Genomic DNA, 23,539 nt, shown 5'->3' on the forward strand with positions numbered 1-23,539 from the left:
GTCAAAATTTTCTCCAAATTAATAGCTAACAGAGTGGGTATCGTCCTTCCCAGGTTAGTTCACCCAGATCAGGTAGGGTTCATCGGAGGAAGGCAAGCGGCAGACAATACCAGACGAATAATAGATCTGATAGATTTGGCACAAAAACAAAACATCCAGTCAATGGTATTAAGTCTGGACGCTGAAAAAGCCTTCGATAGAATCGATTGGCCCTATTTGAGGAAAACGCTTGGTGCATTCGGCTTTGAGGGACGCCTCTTGGAGGCCATTATGGCACTCTACGAGGGGCCAGCGGCAAGGGTGCGGCATCAGGGTTTCTCCTCTGAGCATTTTCCAATTAAGAGCGGTACCCGACAGGGATGCCCGTTGTCCCCCTTGTTGTTCGCCCTATGCGTGGAACCCTTGGCGGCACATATTAGAAATAACCCGGACATTACGTGACTAACTGTAAAAGGGCAATCACACAAAGTGGCGCTCTACGCTGATGATGTGATCCTGACATTGTCACAACCTCTCACCTCCCTGCCCAGTGTCTTCTCAACCCTGGGGACCTTTAGACAAATTTCTGGGTTCAAAATTAATCAGGCCAAATCGGAAGCCCTCAATATCAATTTGCCCAAACCAGTAGAAAAACTGATTGATCTCAATTTCAATTTTAAATGGCAACCCTCTATGATAAAATATTTAGGGGTGTACATTACAAAAGAATACCAGGCTTTATATAAAGCGAATTATCCCAGGTTGTTTCGGACTCTCCGTGAGGATCTCAAGAGATGGGCGGAGTGCAGTATCTCGTGGATAGGCCGCATTCACAGCGTAAAGATGAATCTCCTGCCACGAGTTCTGTACCTTTTCCAGGCCCTCCCGATCCCCCTGATCAGAGAAGATATCCTCTCGCTGCAGTCCCTGATAACAAAATTTATCTGGAATAAGAAAAACCCACGAATTAACAGAGCAATCTTGAGGAGGCCGACCTTGAGAGGAGGGTTGGGGGTGCCATGTCTGTTCGCCTACTACAAAGCAGCGCAATTGTGCCAGTTAGTGCAATGGCACACCGATCCGAAGCTTCGTAGGTGGGTAGCATTAGAAAAAGAATGTTGCTCACCAATAGAGATTAAGAATCTGATTTGGCTGCCCCAAAAAAGTCGGGCCGTTATGCAGACACCTCTACGGACTATGGCTAACTCCTTGAAGGTCTGGGACGCAGTTAAGCTCAAATGCCATCTCACGTCCCTACACTCTCTGATGACTCCCATTTGGGGGAACCCAAACTTTGCTCCAGGGGTGGATAGTGCGATTTTTTCAAAATGGATCCAGGCAGGATATCTCCGTTTAAAGGATCTGGAGGGCAGGTTACACGTAAAAACATTCAATCACATTAAAGAGGAGAAAAATTTACCCAACACAGAATTTTTTAGATACCTCCAGATCAGGGCCTTCTACAACGAAGCCCCAATTCGGCCCCGGAGAACAAATTTTGAGCAGCTCTGTTCAAGAGACACGGACACAAGGGGACTAACATCTAGAATGTACAGGGAAGTGGTATGCCCGAAGACGGACGACCAACCCAAACTTCCATACATGAGACAGTGGGAGGCGGACCTAGGCGAGATATTAGAGGACGAGGACTGGGATAGGATCCTGCAGATGGCAGCCAAAAGTTCCATCTGCACCACATTAAAGGAGAATGCATATAAAGTCCTGATGCGGTGGTATTATACACCCGCTAAATTATCCAAATTTGTCAAAGGCTACTCCCCGCTCTGCCCCAAACAGTGCGGGGAGAGAGCAGACTTATTCCATATGCTGTGGTCTTGTACAAAGGTGATCCCGATTTGGGAGGAAATTAAAGATTGGCTTCAAAGACTGCTAGAAGTGGAGATCCCCTTAGACCCGTGGCTATTCCTATTGGGTAGACGAATCAAGGGGCTATCAAACGCCACACACAAATTAATCGCACACCTGGCCACCGCCACCAGATGCGAGATCGCAGCAGTATGGAAACAAGCAGAGATTCCAATTCTCCCAAAGATCAGAAACAGAATTTGGTTTGTGTGCCGGATGAAACAGTTGACGAGTTTGGTCAATGACACCGGCTCAAATTTTCTAAAAGTCTGGGAGCCTTGGTTGGCACAGACAGACATCCCGGGAATAGATATCACCACCATTTTGCAATGATTACCGACAAATGCATTCTCCGATAATGAAAGGGATCCCTGACAACTTAGAGACCGCAAGCCCAAAGTAGCAGAGGGATTCAGGCCACAAGAGATACAAGGAGTCGGAGAAGTTCGGAGGGGTCGCAGTGCGAGCAAAAAGATCAAGGCCACCGGTGCGAGCGGCCTAATTCAATTTAAAGCATAAACACGAAGCCCGTCGGGTAGAGGATCATCGGATCACGCATCGAGCATTCCCACCCCTCACCCCCCCCCCCCCTCCCTTCCTCTCCCCTCCCTCCCTCGTCCGGCTCCATTAGTTAATGGGCGTGTCTCCCCCCCCCCCCCCCTGGTTCGTCCTGTGAGTCTAGTTTGTCACATTTTTGGAAGGTTTATATAAAAAAAAATGAAGGATTTAAATATGGTGATATATTTGTAGACAATGGATGGTGTTACCATGTAAGATGTATCTCACCCAATAAAACCAAAGTTATAAAAAAAAAACGCATAAAAAATGGCATTAAGAGTTGGAAAACTAGAAAAATAAATGCAGTAAGTATTATCTAAAACTACAGAACTGATTTATTAAAAAAATTAAATGATGTCTGTAATGCTCCTCATTGATGGGTACGTGAGAGTTAAAAAATTAGCAAAAAAGTTGGGACTTAGCTATCTACTTGTACATTAATTTTTTACATCTTCATTTCCATGTGTATTGCTAAGTGAATCTGTACCATTAAGACGAGAGTAACATGTAAAACAAGCAGGCTGTAAAGATGTATTGTCCACATCTCTAAACAGGTCTGTTTCTAAGGAGGACAGTATCTCATTGTTCCAGCACGCCCCCTAGTGGGTTTTCATTAGAAAATCATGGCTTATGTTCCATTTGTTCAATGTTAAAGATGAAACCCCATTCAAGTGTAGCGCAGTTTCCCCCACCCTATGGGAGATGAGGCGGCTACTACGTGTGTGTGTGTGCTAGATACCTGTATGGTTCAGGAGAGGCTGAGCTTCCGCAATGTTGTGGGGAAACAGGACAGGCTTTAGGCGGTTTCAGGCAGTTCTTCTCATGGTGCTGCGCCTCCAGTCACAGTAGGCTCCAGAGTTCGGGAGACAGTCCCTCCTGTGACAGTCCTCTGAACATACCCAACCCAATAGACTGTAGACTCAGGCAGGGGTATATAAAATTGGATCCTTTATTGGTGCAGCCACTGCAGTTCTTGTTACAGTGGATGCATGATGTTAATAGCAGGATCCAGGTCTTAGGATGGCCCTTAGCCACACTGGTAGGCAGGAGGGCCGGCCAGGTGCCTTAACTCTTCCGAAGCCCATAACGGGCTGGAGGCATAGGTCTCTACCCTCTGAAGAGTGAACCTGGACTGACTAACTTTACATGCTTCCTCCCTAAGGCACAGGTGGGGGAGGGCGCTAGGTCTGCACCATTACTGGCTGTATGCAGACCCAGTTCCACCCACAACACCCTGTCACTCAGAAAGGCTGCTGGAGGAGGGGAAACCCCAAGGTGACAGTCTGTTATAGCCTGCATCTATCCGGGCTTACATAACAGGGGGCAGTAGAATAGCCAAAGCTACCATGGCTTCACAAATTTGTTTTTAAGCTGGAAAATTGTCTGCTTTGCACAAGTCTGTAAAAAAGCAGAAATGAGTCAGCAATAACCATAGATTTAAAAACTATAAACTGTTATGTTTTACATAAAATATCAAAGCGCACACTCTTAGAGGAGCTATAATACATTGCTGGCTCATGTAATGCTGTCCTAGGTAACCTTTCCAGACACTTGGGGGGCTATGCACAAAGCAGTGCTAAGTGTTTTTAAGTTAAATAAATGCCTTCCTAGTGCAATATTGCGTGCGGCGCAATTCACAAAGCACTGATAACACTGCAGTATCGCGCTTAAAAGGCATTTTTTCACCAAAACACAGTCCGTGATAAAAAAAGTTATACGATCAGGCAAAAAAAGGCACGCAGCGTTTTTTGCCAGTCAGCGTGATTCACAAAGCAGGGATAAGTGAATAGTACTGTAAAAGCTCACAATTTCTTTTTACCAGCTAAAGGCTGGCGCAAAAGAGATTGAGCCATGAATAAAAGCATTGTTTAGTTTTTTTTGCACAGCATTACTACAAGAGGACAGTGGGTGTCCACGGGTGGTGCCCAGCGGTGTCCGGGGGCCTTCGGTTGGTCCCCATGGAGGTCTGGGGGCCTCCAGGTGTCCCCACGAGTGTCCGGGAACCCTATAGGGCTCCCTTGGTGGTCCCCAAAGGTGTCGGGTGGTCCTCGGGTGGTCCCGTGGGTGTATGGGGGCCCTCGGGTTGTTCCCGCAGGTGTCCGGAGGTCCCCGTTGGCCTGTGGTACCAGTCCTGTGCCCCAAAAAACACTACAGCCAATACTTTTAAATAAATACACCACCCTCCCCCCCCCCTGCCCCCCTGCCCCTAACACATACAGTACAGTAATGGTCAAAATTACTATTATCCAGATATGGATAACAGTGCATTTGTCCATTAAAACTAAAACATTAACAAGCAGAAATAAAGTAAATAAAACTTGAACTCACCCCTGCTAGGCAGCCATGATGAAGGCCGTCCTCATCCTCATCACCGTCCATGTCCTCTGTTGCCACAAACAATGCAGTACAATCAAAAATACAATCTAATGTGCCCTAACCCCTTAATCACCACAGCGGTTAGTAACAGCTATAGTAATTAAGGGGTTAACCCACCCTCCCCCACTACCCACCCAGGAGGCCTAATCACCCTCCCCAGGCAACTACCCCCACCCTCCACCTATTCATTGAGAATGAGCGGCTCAGTGAGTAAAGACACTGACTGGCACTGAGTTTGGACCTTGGAACCTGGTTCAATTCCCGGTGTCGGCTCCTTGTGACCTTGGGCAAGTCACTTTATCTCCCTGTGCCTCAGGCACCAAAAACTAGATTGTAAGCTCCAGGGGGCAGGGACATGTGCCTGCAAAATGTCTCTGTAAAGCGCCACGTAAAACTAGCAGCGCTATACAAGAACATGCTATTATTATTATTATTATTATTAAAAATCGGCTTTTTTTTTGCCAAGAAAAAAAAATCACCAAACGCTCAGCGATAAGCCATTTATCGCCAGCTTCTCAAACTTGCTGTATTTTAGTAGCCCCGATCAACTTATTGAGGCTGATTGCCACTCTAGAATTGAGATTTTCTCTCCAAATCGCCTCGCCAGAAAAAGTTGTCAAGAAGGTGGTGAGAAGATGGCGTGTGAACCATTTGCCTCCCAAATGTGACGTCACAGGCCATATTTAAGGCCGTGACATCTCATTTGAGCTCAAGAAGCTGTCTGGTCAACATCGTGGCTTTAACATGGGGTTATTGGATTAACAGATGAAGATAAAGACAGAAGATAAAGAAAAACAAGAAATAATCACAGATGAAGAAATAAGATTTGTGTTACTTGTCCTTGATCTTCACGGTGGATGGCGTTGGATTGAGTTTCGTGATGTCACGGCACGAGAGCTTGCTGATTCCCCTGGATTCGAAGGGCCAACGCTTCTAAAGGTAAGATAAATATTGAATGTATGTACTTTTATTTTTACAGGTTTTTAATTGGATTTTAATTTTTTTATGTTTTTCACTGCCCATTGACTGCTAATGTCTGTGCCTGTTTATGGTACAGATGAATACAGTGGGAGCCAATGCATTTTTTGGCAAATGCATTTCTTCTATTGACTGTTTTATTTTCTATGCCTTTTTATTGTTTAGATTAAATTCATTTGAATTGTCATGGCTTGTTTTTTTCTTTTTACAGATACTATAAGTTAGCGATTTTATTTAATGATGTATTTTGTTGGCTACTGGTTTTAATTAAAGTGTTGCCTAGTGGTTGTATGAATTAATTGTTGTGTTGGTTACTGCTTTTAGGTATTAAATGTATTTTTTGGCTAGTGGTATGATTTATGTAATTGATTGCATAGTGGTTTTAATTATTTTATTGAATGCCTAGAGGTTTTTTTCTTTAATTGATTGGCTAGTGATTTTATTTAGTTAATTGCTTGGGTTGCCTAGTGCTTTTAATTTTTGTTTCTGGGTGTTTAGGTGCTTGTTGTATCTGTTTTATCCTTGTGTATTTTTGACATTCATGCTTTTGTATTAGTGTGACCTTGACTGCTATAGTAGCTTATCATGCCCATATTATATGTGTATGATGTACTACTATGCCACTCAATGGCTACAGGGTGGGTATAGTGGGTCCGGGGTGGTTGGTTAGGCCTCCCGGGTGGGTTGCGGGAGAGGGTGGGTTAACCCCTTAATTACAATAGCGGTTATTAACCGCTAAGGTGATTAAGGGGCTAGGGGCCATTAGATTGTATTTTTTAATGTATTGTTGCTGGCATCGGAGGACATGGCTCTGCAGTATGCTGACAAGGATGCCCTTCATGTTGGCAGGGGTAAGTAGAACGGTTTTTATTTACTTTATTTTTGCTGGCTGGCTAATGTTTTGTTTAATAATGGGCAAAGAATCTATTATCCGTAGCTTGATAATAGTTATTTTGCACATTACTGTACTTTATGTGTTTGGTGGGGGGGAGTTGTATTTATTGAAATGTAGGCCATGTTTTTGTTTTTTTTTAAAACAGGAATGGTACCGCAGGCCAGCAGGGGCCCAAGGGGACCACCCGAGGACCCACAGACGCCCACGTGGACCACGCGAGGACCCCCGGACACCCATTGGACCACCTGAGGTCCTCCAGACACCCGCAGGGACAACCCGGGGGCCTCGGACACCCGAAGGGACCACTCAAGGGCCCCCCTGACACCCGTGAGAACCACCCAAGGGCCCCCAGACACCCGTGGGAACTACCCGAGGGCCCCCAGATACCATGGGGATGACCCGTGGACCCCGTTGGGCCCACAGATAACCACGAGGACAACCTGGAGGCCCACGGAGCCTAGCGGGGACCACCCAAAGACCCCCAGATACCCATGGGAAACCTCTGGATGCCCTGTGGGGCCTGCGGACACCCATGGGGACCACCCTGGGACCCCCGCCAGCCTGTGGTATAAATCCTGTGTGTAAAAAAATAGGCACAGAAGGTGGGTTGTGTATTGGTGGTTATTACATATTTTCATTTAAATTGTATTACTAGTGTAGATGAGCAGGGGGTCTCTGGAGCAGAACCGCGTTGATTTCAGGTCCGGGGACCCCCTGCTTCCCGAGATACAGGCCCCGTTATAATGTGCCAGTATCTCCTATGCATGTAAATATCCCGCGTCATGTGACCAGGACATTTCAATGTATAGAAGATACCGGCACCCCATAACGGGGCTTGTATCTCGGAAAGCAGGGGGTCCCCGGACCTGAAATCAACGTGGTTCTGCTCCGGAGACCCCCTGCTCATCTACACTAGTATTACAATTTAAATTAAAATATTTTTATTTCCGGATAGATTTGCGCTGCGAGAGAGGCGGCTCTCTCTCTCTCTGCAGCAGATAGAACTCGCCAGGTGAGCCCTTTTCGGAGGGCAGATCATCTCGGAGCCGGCTACTCGCCATTTGTTGAAATATTGCTATCACTGGTATTCAGGCCTTTCTGCATACCGTGATAGCAACGCTGCCAAAAATTGCGATTTAAAAACCCTGGCAGTTTTTTATATCAGACTTTACTGCATGAGGCCCAGAATCGGACGCAACAGCACTGATTATATCACTGCATAGTGAATCGCCCCCTTGGTATCTTGACTGTGTTATTAACCTGGATTGTAGATTCTAGACTTTAACTTTTAAAGGGAGAGTTGGTTTTTTTTGTTCTTTGTTTTTTACAAACAAATTCCCGATTTGTAAGCCCATATTTTAATATTTTGCGAAATTTGCAAAACAGAATTAACACATTTTTCTATTATTTAAGGAACCCCAAAATAGGGTTTAGCCACACCACAATAAATGAGAGAGAAAAAACAAGTAACACAATAAACTAAGCTGTATCAGAAGCTAAAGAGTGTGAAAACCACAGTCCCACTTACCACCAGCATGATGTAATAACTTAAAACTAGGTGTTTGAAATCTAAGAAAAGACACAAAGTGGAAATATTTTAACCCCTTGAGTCCCGGAGGGGTCGCGGCACAAGAGTGACACGGCCCCTCCGTCACTCATGATCACGTGATCGCTGCGTCACTGATGATGAAGGGGGGGAGTCCTCTTCTGTTCCACTTCCTCATAGACCATGTTCTGCACTCCTAAACGCGATCTCCACTACAAAAATGAGCAACTCAATTATGACATAGCTAATACGTCATGGTGCCCCCCGAGTGCCAGACCCCCATGATGTAGCAGTTACTACAAACGGCCCCCAAATTGTTCAAGCAGCAAGTTACACTGCTCACAATGTTTTTTTAGGAACTTACCTGAACCAAGGTTTTCCTCTGAGCTGCTCCTTTATACCCCAAAGTCCGGGAACCCCCCTGTTCCCGCAATGCCAGCACCTGGCAAAAATGTTATCTCACCAGACGCAGAATCTCCACGAGATCAGGAAATACTGCTGAGGCTAATAGAAAAGCCCAGCGGCCTTATTTATAGTGTTTTAAAAAACTAAAAAAAATGTACCCCTTTTTAGCGGGAACAGTGGAAGGTCCCTGGAGGTTGACGGACCATGGGTGAGCTCAGAGGAACACCCTGTGTTTAGAGTGTTTAGGCGAGATTAAAAAAAAACATCATTCTGAAGGGGGTGGAATATCTGCTTTATATCAGTTGAATTTATTTCTTATATTCTCCCTTATTTTTCTTTACAACAGGAACTTCCAGTCTTTGATTGAGCCTCTGATTGAGCCACCTGTACTCAAGCTGGGATATCCTAAAAACCTTACCTGATGGGGGGGGGGTTTGAGGACTACAGTTGAGCACCACTGTCTTAACAGACAAGGTTATCATAAAATTAAAGGACACTACACTCGAGATGGGAGAGTATTGATTAGCTGAAAACAATCTGCGTGACACATTGGGTCACAATTACTAAACAGTCTCCTGCCAGAAAAAAACATTTTGGCGTTTAAGTCAATGGCCTGTAAGGCGTCTTCCACAGCTGGAACGTATCCTATGGCAAAAGACTACCTTGTAAATATGGGCCATATCCTCTTCAACGTGTTAAAATAGTATATATGACATTAGCAATTCTAAAAGATATATATATATATTTTTTTTTTACTAGATAATGATAGATATGGTACCTCCTTCAGGCGATCGAAGAGTTAATAATGTTTTGTGCCCTCTTCCCCAGTATGTGTACGGAGTTACAGCGAAATCGAACTCAGCATATGGCTCCAGACCTTCTACTATATAGAAAGGATCCGTAAAGTCCTCAGGGGTAAGGCAGAGGTCATCATCTGTCCCAGACTGAAAAACAAACACATGAACAGATTCAAATGTAATTTTGACTTTACAGGTATTAACATGAGACTTTAAGGTTACCTTTTGTCTACCAACTGATAACGGTCTATAATTGCAGTTTTAATTTACTTATGGAAGGCATTAATGCATTTAAATACTTAAATGTCTGTACTTCACTGTTTCAGGGGGCTTCAAACCCTGTTATGAATTACTGTATACCCGGTAACAGTGATCAATTAACTTGTGATAATTGCCGCGTTTTTACTACAACTTACAAATTATTATTTTCATGTCTGTGCTGCCAGACAGACCCTCTACGGATATTTGAGTCTTATATGATACAGACAGATATGTTGATCTGTGTGTGTGTGTGTGTGTGTGCGTGTGCGTGCGTGTGCGTGCGCGTGCGTGTGCGTGTATATATATATTCCCCCTTGTGGGATCTACAATATTCAATTAAGGGGTTAATGGACCCAAAAGGAGTTAACTATATGGTGGTCACTGACTCAGTAAGCTGGAATGGAGGATGTGTGTACTTTCCAGCACTAAACCAGTTAACCTACAGTTGGAGAACTGCATACACCTGCAGCCTAATTAAGCAGGATGCCTGAGAGACTGCAGGTTTAAAAAGCAGGAAGTGGCTCACACAAGGTGAGCTTGTTTTTCCCCAGGAGGGTGGAGAGACTTCTCCCGGCTAGGAAGCCCTAGCTGTTGCTCTGGTCCCCCAGTCCTGCGAGGAGCTTTGCTGTTGGGACCAGCTGGGACCCCAACCCAGGATAAAGATAAAGATTGCTGCGAGCTGGACACAGCCTGCTCCCCGGAACCGGCGTTCCTGTTTGCTATTGGAGCTAAAATACAGATAAGACTTTATTGTTATACCTTATTGTTATACTTTGTGGAGCACATGTTTTGGGCATAACCAGATTAGCTGGAATGGAGTTAGTAAGGGCTCTTACTGGCTGCCCTGTTAGTAAGGGCTCAAGAAGTTGAGTTAGTTTCCCTAACGGGAATAGGTTTTATTTTCTGTAATTTGGTTTCTTAAAGGGACAGTGCACCCGTACTTTATTTGGTTGTGGCTAATAAACCACTACAGTTTAAAGTTTCCCATCGTGTCTAGCGTCTTACTGACCCCTCCGCGAGGACATCCTGCCACAATGGGTAACTACAATGTAATCATTTCTCATCACATGCATGGAGTTGCTGGGCAGACAAACCCTTTGCCATGCCCCCTTGCCTCCTTGCCCCCTTTCTAGAACGTGTTTATCCTGCCACCTGGTTTAAGGGATAAATTATCATTAGAATCACTCCCATTGTAGGCATGGTGATCTCTTATTTCATCACAGAGTATATGTGGAGCTGTAATGAGCTTCTGACCCCAAGTTCCTGGAGGCTGAGAGGAGAAGAGCCTCAGTGCATATATGTCCCATAGTGTATAGGAAGGACCTGTTCTTGTTTGTTATGTTACCGATAGGGACAGTGCCACTTCACTATAGGGTCCCAATGTATGACCAAGGTGTGCCATAGCATCAGCTCTACAAGCAGATCCACACTGGCCTCGCCTCTTAGTCTGTCTAGAAGTGGCAATACAGAAACAGGAATGGGATGTAGACCCTCTAAAGTATTGAGTCGACCATACCTAAAGAGGGACCCACTGTATAGAGACAGACAGGGCATAACGGACGTTATGCAGAACGGGGACGGTTCAATAAGATAAGTCAATGACGTGTTCATGGCACCCCTCATTTCCATCTTTGCTATCAACACCCAACCTGCACGAACCATACACCCTGAACAAAGTAATGCACCCTGAGTAGCATTAACACAGACACTGATGTAGACTCCCTAGAAGCCGGGCAGGAAGGGTTACATTTGGCGCCCAAAGTTGGGCTGGGCAAGCAAAAGAAGAAAAAAAAAGTGTTTTGTGTTTTGCTCATTTTGGAACGGATTCTTTTTTCATGACAGTTGCCAAGTTCGTGGGTTTCTTGCTGCGGAAACTGTACTTGACTCTAAAGACTATGCACAGACTAGATTCTTGTCTCTCCTTCCCTTTTGGAGAGTGATCCATGGATCAAAGGCTCTGCCCGATTCAAGGCGGATCCAAATTCGGCCAAAAAATGTGCCCATCTCTAGCTATAATCCACCCTGAACCCTAATCTTTCTCTAAAATTTTTTGACTTTTTATTACCTTTGACTCCCTCTTGTGGCCTTCTTTTACCTGCTTCCCTCTTTCAACTACACCACCAGAATATGCTGACTACTTTAAGGCAGAGTTACAGCTGATCCGTCAAGATTTCTCCCCCTTGCATCTCATACATCTCTCCAACCTAACACTCCTCTCTCTACACAGGACTCCTTCACACCCATCACAGAATTGGAATTGTCTCTGCTACTATCCTCTTCTACCGTATGTGCAAACTTTTCCCCATTCCCTCTCACCTCATCCAACCTGTTACTCCCACTCTGCTTCCTATACTGTACCTACACACATTTTAACTCCTCACCCTGCTCAAACACCTTTTCCTCTGCTTTCAAACATGTAATAGTAACACCTTTTTATTTTTAGTATAATAATAAAGGGGATTGCACCACTCTTATCCTGGAATAGACTGCCCCTTTAATTTGAAGAAATACATTGCTCTGCATTTATACCAATTGATGCAACAGCTTGGACTCCACACAGTAGAAGACAGTGCCATATTCTACATTTAAAGGTTCCTTCCAGAGGATGAGAAAACTTGAATAATTCCCTCTGATTTCAAATGAAGGACTAGGAACCAAATCAGGTATCACGTTGGGGTTAAATAAAAAGATTCCTGTGAATCAGAAGAAACATAATATTTGTTATCATTGTTCCCTGTAATTGTTATTGTGATCAACATTCAGCTTTCATTGAGTTGATGTTTACATCGTCAAAAAAAACAAAAAAACAACTGTTAAGTAAAATTGTGTTTCAACAATGTACGCTCATTTTGAAAATGAAAATTGTATAAGTAGGGTAAGTACACATTTAAATAAAACCATCAGTATAGATTTATACATTTTCCCGACAGCTCTTATACTGGTCATAAAGTGCCCACAAATAATTCAGTCGCTGACTGATGACATCACTGATGATATCTTCAACATTCTAATTGTAAATTGGATGCACAGTGACAGTGTTTTCTGATTTTAAGAGCTTTGAATCTGTCCCTGAAGGTTTTTGTACTTCAGGTTCATAGATTTAGCTTATACCAATTTTTTCTTTACCTGAGAAAAGCAGACAGTGGATAGATTGTCAGGCATTTTAAAAGTAGCAATTTCTGTAATTCTATATTGTTGGAAGCAACCTGATCACACTGCGAATGGCAACAAATCCAATGGCTGATCGCAACTTTGGACAATATAGATGTATCGCCTTAGAGCCTTATTCAAAGCATCCTATCAGAGAGCAATTGGACAAAAACTACCATTGACTTGGCAGTTGAGTGGCAGTGTTTGGATGATTGCAGTGCAAAACGGATGCTTCTGACCAGAAGAAGAAGCAGGTTCTTAAGAGGGATTACTGAAGATTTGATGAACGATATCAGATCTTGACTGCTTCATGAATCTCTCTTTATATGTATCGATGGAATGACTTCCAAATCATCACTAGTAAATGTTGGGTGGTTCCACCCAGTGGTATAAAATATAGGATTTTAACTTTCATGTGCATTGGGTACTGAGAAATGTAACCAGTACTAAGACTTGAAAGTGGTCTGAATCAGACCATCATAGGCATCAAAACACTAATCATAAATACCTGGTAATGGTTTGAGGGACTTTAGAGCCAAAGTAAAAGCTGTAAACTCTGCTGGTTGTGAAAAGGGATTACAAGTGCGTTGGTTGACTTCTTGCACGGTAATATATTTTTGCCCATTTATCCAGAATAATCGGTCACTATGAAACATCAGTGCATGCTGGGAAATTTCTGAAGAACTCCAAGAAGCAAATTCTGTGACTCTCACATCAGTAGATCTATTATAGCACAAGCCAGACTTATTGTTAGTGCAGAGAAGACAATGATAAATAGAATACAACACAATACAATTGTATATTCTGAATATGATGTATTTTAAGTGTGTTTTACTCTAGATATTATAGGTCTTCCCATTTCATAAAAAGTGTTCGATACTACACTACTAATAGTAATGCTAAAAGAGCGAGTTCCAAGCAAATCTGTATATATATATATATATATATATATATATATATATATATATATATATATATATATATATGGGTTGCAGACCTGCCTAAGACATGCAGATGAGCATACAGTTATATTTGTATATATATATATATATATATATATATATATATATATATATATATACATGATACGAACCAATCCAAAGACCAGTAAAGAGACAGCACACCGCACGGGGTTAATCCAAAAATCTATATTCACAACATGAAATACACGTAAGCCAACGTTTCGGTCCCACAGAGAGACCTTCCTCAGGGCCCTGAATATACATTTATATACATTTCATATAAAAGGGGAAATTACCGTAATGGGAACATGCTCTAAAATGACTAGTTTAAAGTGTTGATCAGCACTGAATATGACTTATTTACATATTTCATATCATTCTCCTTCATCTTTCAACACATGGAGCAGTAACACAAAGCGAGTACATTATGCGTAAGTATCTTTAGCCGTTATGGCAGGTGCTTCCCTACCCATCTCGGCGGAGAGCGGCGCTGTACATATTTATATTCAGTTCATCCTTCACAAGCCAGTAGAGAAGTCCATATTTAAGGTCCACAGTCAGGGCAACTACCTGGTATATAAAATATTAAAATGAGTCAAAGAGCACTGAAATACTGTGTACGTATATAACTCCAATCCGCAGCAGAGGGAATAAAAGGGCAGCGCTCCCTACTCTGTATTTATTTTTCTTCACTCTCGTAAGGAAGGTATTCTTTATAAAACCCAAAACCTGCTTTTTAAAATAGGTGATTCTTTAAAAGAGATTATTTCTCAACCCTCTTTGGGACACTGCAGCAAAGACCCTGTGGAATAACCAGCAAATATACATTATCATTGAAGATAAGTGCAATACTGTGCTTAATAATTCCTTGATTTCTAAAGTGTTGTCTGGCTGGGGTGGTTCCGAGAAGAGTGCTAAGAAACACCGCTAACACACCTAATAATATGCTTTAATATATAATGCAGTCGCCGGACGACTGCCAGTTTTGATCAGCTTTGAAACGCATCAGGCTATTGAGAATCACCAGACCCCATGTTGTTTTATCCCACACTAGCTCATTGTGGACACGGTAAAGCTTGCTTTTAATAAAGGAGACAACCCTGGGATTCCTAGTGATCTCCTTTATACATATAAAAAACATTGTTGGTGCGATTGCACGTACAATATGCAAGAGCTCTAATGTACAGCTACACAGCTTTATATAAACATTATATATATATTAGAGGCGACTTGTCAACTGGCAGCAACCATGCTTCAACATCAGTACCATCTCCAACTGTTTCACCTATACATAGTAAAACTACAAAACTGACAAAAGTGTCCCAGGCAAAAATCTGAGCTTTATTTGTTTCTAAATCCTTTACAATATTTACGGTTTTAAAAAGTACACCCAAGAAATAATGTCAACAAGCAATTTTCGGTCCCTTTCTCTAATGCCTGATGAGCATTCATTTGTCCTTTATTCAATAAACTGCAACAGATCTCAATGATATATTTCCCACGATCTTACTGTGATCAACCCATGGAGACTGTGATGGCAGATTCAATAGATTTGTTCAAAAAAGGTTGGACGTCTTTTTAGAAAGGAAAGGTACCCAGGGTTATACCAAATAAGTTAACATGGGAATAATGTTGATCCAGTGAGAAATCTGATTGCCAATTCTTGGAGTCAGGAAGGAATTTATTTTTCCCCTTATGAGATATTAGATGATATGTCACTGGGGTTTTTTGTTTGCATTCCTTTGGATCAATATACTGTAAGTACGGATATAGGATAAAGTATCTGTCGTCTAAATTTAGCATAGGTTGAACTTGATGGACGCATGTCTTTTTTCAACCTCATCTAATATGTAACTATGTAGCTGAATGAATACGACCCAGTGAGTGCTGTATGAAAAAAAGCGAAATCAGCAGGGGTAACCCTATGACGTGGCCCACAGAAAGGCTCTTCTGTTTTCCTTTGTATTAATAACTTGAGCAGGTACATATAGAAAACAGGCAACATTTTTGATTGCACCTTCAAAGTCCTCCTTTTGTGCTATGTGGGGTAATCCTTTTACCTGTGTACTAGAAAACAGTTTTAGACTTTGAAGAGTCAAGTGGCTCTGCCCATTCAGCCTGCTGCTCTCCACCGTATAATCTGTGCTCCAGTAAAGAAAAGCGTTGATTGAATCCACCGCCAGATCTTTCGCTAGATATTTGACAGCAGTCACAGTGTCTATTTCGAGACTGCCCAGGGGTTTTCTGTAAATCTGTTAACAGAAGAGTTCAGGTGACTTAGTGCAGCTTTCAACACGTGCGTATTGAAGAAAAATATCACATTTCTACATTCTTCAGTTCTACGTTGCTGGCTCCGGCACTGAATGTACTAACTGCAACACGGTCTCATTCACCACAGTGCACGGCAAGTGAAATACTCCATGTGTTTTTAATGATACAGCATAAATATGATAAGAGTGTCACTGAATCCGGAGATGGAAGAGGAGGGGTTCACCTGAACGCCAGATCCCCGTCTGCACGAATTCAAAACTCCCTTGGAAAACGAGCAGTAAAAGGCCACGACGTAGCCACGGAAGCATTAGGCCCCTGGAGTGCCGACCCCATAACGTTGTGGCTACATCATTGGGCACTCAAAGGGTTAAAGCCGAAGTCCGTGCTGAGCAACATTTTTTTTTTTTTGCATTTGTTACCTTGAGAAATATCTTTTTGTCCTTTCCAAAGCTTTTTAACCTTTTTTAAATTTGACCCTTTGTTCAGGAGATATGTGTTTGAAATATGATGTGTTGGGCAGGTTAAAACAAAACTCCTACAGCTCCTTTTAATAGTGTTTTCCTTCTTTTCAAACTTATTTATAGGTTTTCATTTATAAGTTTTTAAAATAACCCGTAGACTTGGAGATGTGAAAGCACAATAACAGATATGGGGATACGTAAAAAATACTGCACGTGTCAAGTGATAGTTAAGGACGCGCAGTATACACAACTTGGGAATCAATTCAACAATAATTCCAGGGCTGCTCGGTGGCCAAGTAGCTTTCTAGAAAATCACAATGGTGGGAGTCCCCACCAAACATTTCATTACCTCTCAAAAATAAAGAACTGGATATGGAAATTCCACTCATAAGTGTTTGACCAGGGCAACAGATACGGGGCAGATTCAATAAGGAAAACGTGAGACTATCATCTTTGGTCTAGCTGTACTTTTAACTCTTTCAGTGCCGCAGTGGCAAGGAGGGTCCCTGTATTGCAGGGCTGGGCAACTCCAGCCCTCAAGGGCCACCCACAGGTCAGGTTTTCAGGAAATCTCTGCTTCAGCACAGGTGTCTCAATCAGTGGATCAGAATGAGCCACTGCTTGAGCCACCTGTGCTGAAGCGGAAATATCCTGAAAACCAGACCTGTTGGTGGCCCTTGAGTGCTGGCATTGCCTATCCCTGTCCTATTGCATTCATAATGCGTTCACCGTTACTACAGATATAACCAAACTTACTGTCTCTGGAGCAGCAGCAATAAAAAAAATGCAACTCCAGGGACAGCAAAAGTCACAGGGGCCTCTGGGACCTCCCCAAACGAGAGATTTCCCACTGCCAGAGGATTCCGCGCTCAGAATCCCGGGGAGTCCCTTGGCAGAAGGGACAGTTAGTCTGGCTTCATCTGAAAAATGGTCCTATAGTGCGGTAAACACAATCTCTCCTAGAAAACTAATAAAAACCTGTAGTGATGACGCTCACTAGAGTACCAGCCCTCATAATATTCAATGACCGTCATAAAGACACCCAAGTGATTCATGAAAAGGAGATGAAGAATCATATTGTGACTCGGCCCATACCCTTGGAAAAAGTAAATCTGCTATCACTACATATCTAAGGCCAAGCTCATGGTGGCAGCACGAGCATGCGCTACTGTGTGCGCCACCGCGCGCACTCCTGCAGCCCCAGCGATGTGTGCACTAGGCTGCAGGAGATTGGGGAGGCAATCAGGGGCATGGCGGGGGGCGTGGCGAATGAGTCACGGACGCATCACGGAGCTGGTTCGCCCTCATTGGCTCAACCAGCTCACGTGACGCTGACGTCACGCAACTGCAGCCCGAAATCTCAAATTGAGTTGTCTTGGCAAAATGTAGCAGCGTTGATGTGTGCAGCGCGGCAGGTACTTAAGGAACTACCATAGGCAATCAGGTAAGAGTCCCAGAAGTGTACGCGGAAGCAAGAGCGTGCACGTAGCGACGCCACCACCATGAGCTCGGCCTAAAGGCGCATGCTAGTATAAAACCATAACATGTTTCAGTTCATGTTAATAGAAACACTGTTCCAGTAACCTGAAAACTAAAGAAGGAAATATGATTGGCCCTATTTCTAGTCCTATTTGTTTATAAGTAGACGTTAAGAAGAGATGTGTGACACTTATATACACACACACACACATATATATATATACCCAGCAAGCTCTAAGAAACCCCCCAAAATTACAACTATATATATATATATATATATATATATAAACAGTATATATATATATATATATATACTGTATATATATATATATATATATATATATATATATATATATATATATATATATATATATATATATATATATATATATATACAGTATATATATGTATATATATATATATATATATATATATATATATTTGTAATTTTGGGGGGTTTCTTAGAGCTTGCTGTGTATCTGTGTGTTTGTTAACTTTGTCCAGCTGGTCTCAGCTGTTTTGGAGGTTAGTGGCTCCTCCCACCCAGGGTTTAAAGCTCACTCCTCCCCACTGTCCAGGTAAGCAGGTTTTCTTTTCATGCAGCTGGTTGTGACAGGTTCAATGCCAGGACCATCCTTCCCCTAATTATAGAGGTAAATAAGGATTTTAACCAGTTAGTGTTAGGACCTGCAATATTATGGTCATGCCTTGAAAGTAGCTCGCAGGCTTATACGCTTTGGCCAAAGGGTTAACTAAATGACCCTTTTTTCAAGAGATATATAGTTTTTCACTGTGTATTTTTGTCACATTGGATTTTGCTCTGGACTTCTTTGTTTCTTGTATTAAAATGACTATGACTTCATTATCAGGTTTCAACCGTATGGCGTGGTGAAAAGCAGACTGAATAGTAAATAACGCGCATCAAAATGCACTAGGCAGCTTGATGCACAAGGACCGCAGTCTGTAGCTTTTCTCCTGCTGCGCAGCCAGATTGTAAAGCTGTAAATAAGTACCGACACAATCAGTTTACGATTATCACATTTCTTTTGTTGCAGCGAGTGGCACGCAATGCATTGCAGAGCAAGTTTACACATTGCTAGTTTACCCTGTACTGCATTACATGAAGAAATACACATCAAATCCTTCCTGTACAGACTGAGTTACACAATGTTTAACGCTAACAAATAAAGAGACATGATAATTTGTCAATGAATGTAGAAGGAAATTAACAAGTATCTATTCAGACAATTACCATTTAAAAATGTCCAGCCTCCCCCTTATCCCAAAGTTACACACCTTTTAGTTATTCATTTACTGGTGTTTATGTCTTGCGGATTGTTTTTGCTATCAGTGATAACTGGTCACGTACCTTCGAGTTTGCTTTGTCAGACCAGTAGATAAACTGGCCAAGCCAATCAAAAGCCAGAGCTCCAGCTCTTCTTATTCCTGGTATGTGAGATGCAGAGAGGCCAGCTGTATCCCTCGTCTCCCACCTGTGCACTTCTCCTGTTATATTGCTCCAGTAGAGGGTGCCATTGTACCAATCGAGGTCTTAAACCGAGACAGACATGTTAGTAAAAGGGACGAACGCCTTCAAAAGGGATGTGAAATTATTTGCACATTTTCTGTAAATGTGGTTTTTTACACAATTTGATATGCCTGATTTCACCATTTTCACTAGAATCCCAGCCACATTTCTCAAAATTGGCAGTAAATGCCAGTCTATGAAGAGCAAGGGGACCTTGCACATTGACTTTTTGTTACATTAGATGTACAATAAACTAAATACACTCAAATATGTAACACATTCTCTACCATTGTACAAAATATTTCCCAGTTAACTAGGTTCATTAGCTTTCCAAATGTGCCTTTGACTCCTTTGCTGCCAGGTTGTTGCAGGCCCCTCAAGCAAAAGGTTAAACTGACACACTTTAAGCAAGAACAAAGCTTTTTTATATGTATGTATGTATATCTTTATTTATATAGCCCCACAGTGTACACAACACTTTACAAAAGAGACAATACAGGCAATTATAATTCAATAAGAGCAACAAAGAAAATCAGACAATATGAGAGCAAATCCCTGCGCCGGAGAGCTGACAATCTAAGTGGTATGATGGGTGACTTACAGAAACAGCAGGTGAGGAAGTAAGTGCAGTTGGAGTTTGGAGGCAAAAGCAGGATAGATACAGGGCTGTAGTTATTAGGGCATGTAGGGTCTAGGGTGTTTTTGAGGCTAGGTGTGACCACCGCATGCTTAAAGGAAAATTGAAAGAGGACAGGGTGGAATTGAAGATATCTGTGAGAGAGTGGGCACTAAGATAGGAGTAAGAATTCTGATAAGGTGTGAGGAAATGGGAATCAAGTGGGCATGTGGTAGAGGGAGAAGAGAAAATAAACTTAGAAAATTCCAACACTGTAACAGGAGAAAAGGATTCAAGAGTGGAAGAAGGATGTTTAGGTAAAAGCAGAGAGGAGGAGGAAGGGACAGAAGAAATTTCATTGTGGATAGCATTCACCTTGCCTTTAAAGTGTTTGGGAAAGGTTTGAGGAGAAGGTCGGAGGAGGGAGTCAAATACAGAGAAGAGATGGCGTGGATTTGATTTCTGAGTGTTGATGACTGAGGAGCAGTAGTGTTCGTTGGCCTTGGAGAGCACAGAGTTAAAAAAAGGAGAGGAGAAACGTATAGTGCAGAAAATCGCATTAGTGTGAGATTTCCTCCATAGGTGTTCAGAGGACTAAGTGCAAGTGCGATGGAAGCATATTTGTGAATGTGACCACGGCCATGGTTAGAGGGACAGATGGGTAAGAGCTGAGAAGGCAGATTTACAAATCCGCCGCCCTTAGGCACCTTACTTGGTTCCACCCGGGCCGCCACCACCTCCTTCGTGACGCCCTCCTCCTTCTTCAGCGTTGCGGCATCAAATGATGCTGCAACGTCACATGCCGTCACATTAGCATGGAAACATGATGTCACACGGTGTCACATTACCATGGTAACGTGACATCACGTTCCCGTGCCAATGCAACGCCATGTGATGTCGCAGCATCATTTGACGCTGTTTCTTCATTTTGCAAGTGGTGTTCTGTTCAATATAATTAAAAGGGTGCTGGGCTGCACAACAGGTCAAATAAATGTTAACTATTTACCTGAGATGAGTCTGAGTTTGTCAGAGAGAAATTTTCCAGGACCAAATTTGTCTAAAGGTTGTCTCCATAATCCATCAACACCGGCTGCCAGGAAATAAGGATCTTCTACGACTGTAAAAAAAAGGGTAGCAATTGTGATAGTAAACGTGATCTGCAGACACCGGGCCAAACGTTATTTAATTTAGTTACCGATTACATTATTTACTGGGTAATAACGAATGAAAGACTAATCTTGTTTTTAAGTATGCACTGAGAAACAATACAATGGATGGAATAAACCATAACATTCATGTTTAAAATGATACAGTGCTAAGACATTTTCTTTTAACGGTAAGTGGACTTTCAGGGAATGTGGTCGACCATTCAAGAAGTGAGAGATTCATAGGATAATTAAGACTCTCAGTTTCTTTATTGAACCATGGGAACATATGCAGGGTTCTTCCGGATTATTCTAGATAAGTACTTGGTTTTGCAGAAATTAATAAAATAAGTGAGTAAATTGGTTGTCTGTAGTTTATAAAGAAAAAGGTCAAATGAACATGTCGCCTCCAAGGGTAACTTTAATAATACGTCATATATATTATACTAGGGAATGTGTACTACACTTATATAATATCCTGTCAATTTAACTGACTTTAATCACTGAATTACTGTAAACTACACCTTCATAGAGTAGTTGTAATAATAATCCCTAGTACATGATCACACTTTTCCTTCCATATCCAATAGAGATACTGGAGGTTCGGCTCTTTTTCTCTTTCGTGATTATATTACACTGCCACCTCTGATATTAACGCACCTGGATGTAGAGAAGTCCCTGCTATGGGCACTGTCCATTGACTTGTTCCAGCGGGAGATGAGGCTTGCACGGTTACTTCATATTCGGTAGATACATTTAGCTTTGTCACTGTTATCACAGTGTCCGTTATATTTGAGAAAACCTGCGTTATTTCAGGATGTTGTGCTGATATGTTAACAGTATAGGTCCAGTTTTGCCAAGCAGAGGCACCTTGGGGAGGATTAAAACATGATTATGTTATTATTAAATCAAGACATGTAGACTACCTATACATAGAGACTTAGCGTTGACGAAGTTGAGACATTAGGGGGTCTGACGTAACAGCATTAGGGTCAAAGCAGCCATTTTGTTTGATTATTTTAGTCCGCCATCTTGTCTTGTCTTTGTGAGTTTCAATGTCATCATTCTATGTGAAGAAATCTGTGTGAAACAGAGAATGGAATGTTTTTGCTCCGAGCTGACTTTATTGATCTTTCCTCATCCAATCAGCTTCCAAATGAAACTGTAAACAGGCCAGATGTTATGAGAAGCCTGTAAAATAAGCTCAGTTTCTCATACAATGTGCCAAGTGGCAAAACTGACATCACATTTAACCCCATAATGATTTTTAGCTTACATACAGTTTTAGTATTGTTATGTATTACAAAATGACATCAGTTTTAGTATTGTTATGTATTACAAAATGAGGTAATATTTAGTGACGTGCAAGCCCCCCCCATAAAGGGGTGGAGCTTTAGGTTTTAGGGTATAAATATATGGCATACCGTGTTATCTGGGAGAGAGCTTTTGTTTTGAACCTGTCTCTGTTGTACACTTGACTTGAATAAATTCACGTGTTATTCTGTTTCAAAATAACCTCAGACTGTGTTTTTTATTTACGCTTTTCTCAGATGGCGCATTCCGAATAGGGACTCAATATCATCGGAATCGGGCACCCGCATGAATCACTCCTCCATCACTCAAACCTGAGCGCTCATATGAATCAAGGTAAGGCTACCTGCATTTTTTAGACAAACAGCCTGATTAAATTGTTTTGAGTGATGCTTGGAGCTGATTTTTGAACGGTGTCTTATCTGATGTGACGAGTAAGAATCCCTAGCAAGCAAACAAACAAATATAAGCCCTCTAAAAAGCGCTGACCTACACACAAACTTAAATAAAGTGCAAATAGTGATACCAAAAATATAGTGAATAACAATATAAATGATAAGTGAGTAAAGCAGCCAATAGGAACAAAAAACAACAGACTATTCCAAATCTGTAAAAACAAATAAACATACAAATTAAATGTCCCTGGCGCTGTAAAAAAGTCCAAGATACCGTGAACCAGCAAGGCAGTCTCTAGTATAAGCTTCCTTAGGCAGATTGATGGACTTGATGATTGTGTTCCAGACGGGGAGGGTGTCCTTTAAATGAAGTTCCACTGCTTCTGAAATAACAGAAAACAACAGGGCACGCCGATTGCGTAGTTTGTTTCATCAACCTTTCCCTATCTAGAACCACAGAAACCTACTTACAGGATAAAGGTTTGTAAATTCAGTGGAGAGAATCTGTAACGCACTTCCCATCTCCTCAGAGCACCTCACGGACCCCACGTGGTCTGGTC

At 42.2% G+C, this 23,539-nt stretch overlaps 1 protein-coding gene across 3 annotated transcripts in view; it reads right to left on the bottom strand.

Moving 5' to 3' along the window:
* The window catches only part of ROS1 (ROS proto-oncogene 1, receptor tyrosine kinase), a 184,461-nt gene that overhangs the window by 95,056 nt on the left and 65,866 nt on the right, over positions 1–23,539 (bottom strand). For all 3 annotated transcript variants that reach the window (XM_075597730.1, XM_075597729.1, XM_075597731.1), the window contains exons 12-19: positions 21,934–22,143; positions 21,135–21,245; positions 19,354–19,535; positions 15,834–16,025; positions 14,243–14,343; positions 13,320–13,534; positions 12,191–12,354; positions 9,382–9,547 (exon numbers count right to left, since the gene is read on the bottom strand). In XM_075597730.1, the coding sequence (XP_075453845.1) occupies positions 9,382–9,547; positions 12,191–12,354; positions 13,320–13,534; positions 14,243–14,343; positions 15,834–16,025; positions 19,354–19,535; positions 21,135–21,245; positions 21,934–22,143 (1,341 nt within the window). The remainder of the gene's footprint in view (positions 1–9,381; positions 9,548–12,190; positions 12,355–13,319; positions 13,535–14,242; positions 14,344–15,833; positions 16,026–19,353; positions 19,536–21,134; positions 21,246–21,933; positions 22,144–23,539) is intronic.

Source organism: Ascaphus truei, chromosome 4 (genome assembly GCF_040206685.1).
Source record: "Ascaphus truei isolate aAscTru1 chromosome 4, aAscTru1.hap1, whole genome shotgun sequence".
Taxonomy (NCBI): Eukaryota; Metazoa; Chordata; class Amphibia; order Anura; family Ascaphidae; genus Ascaphus; species Ascaphus truei.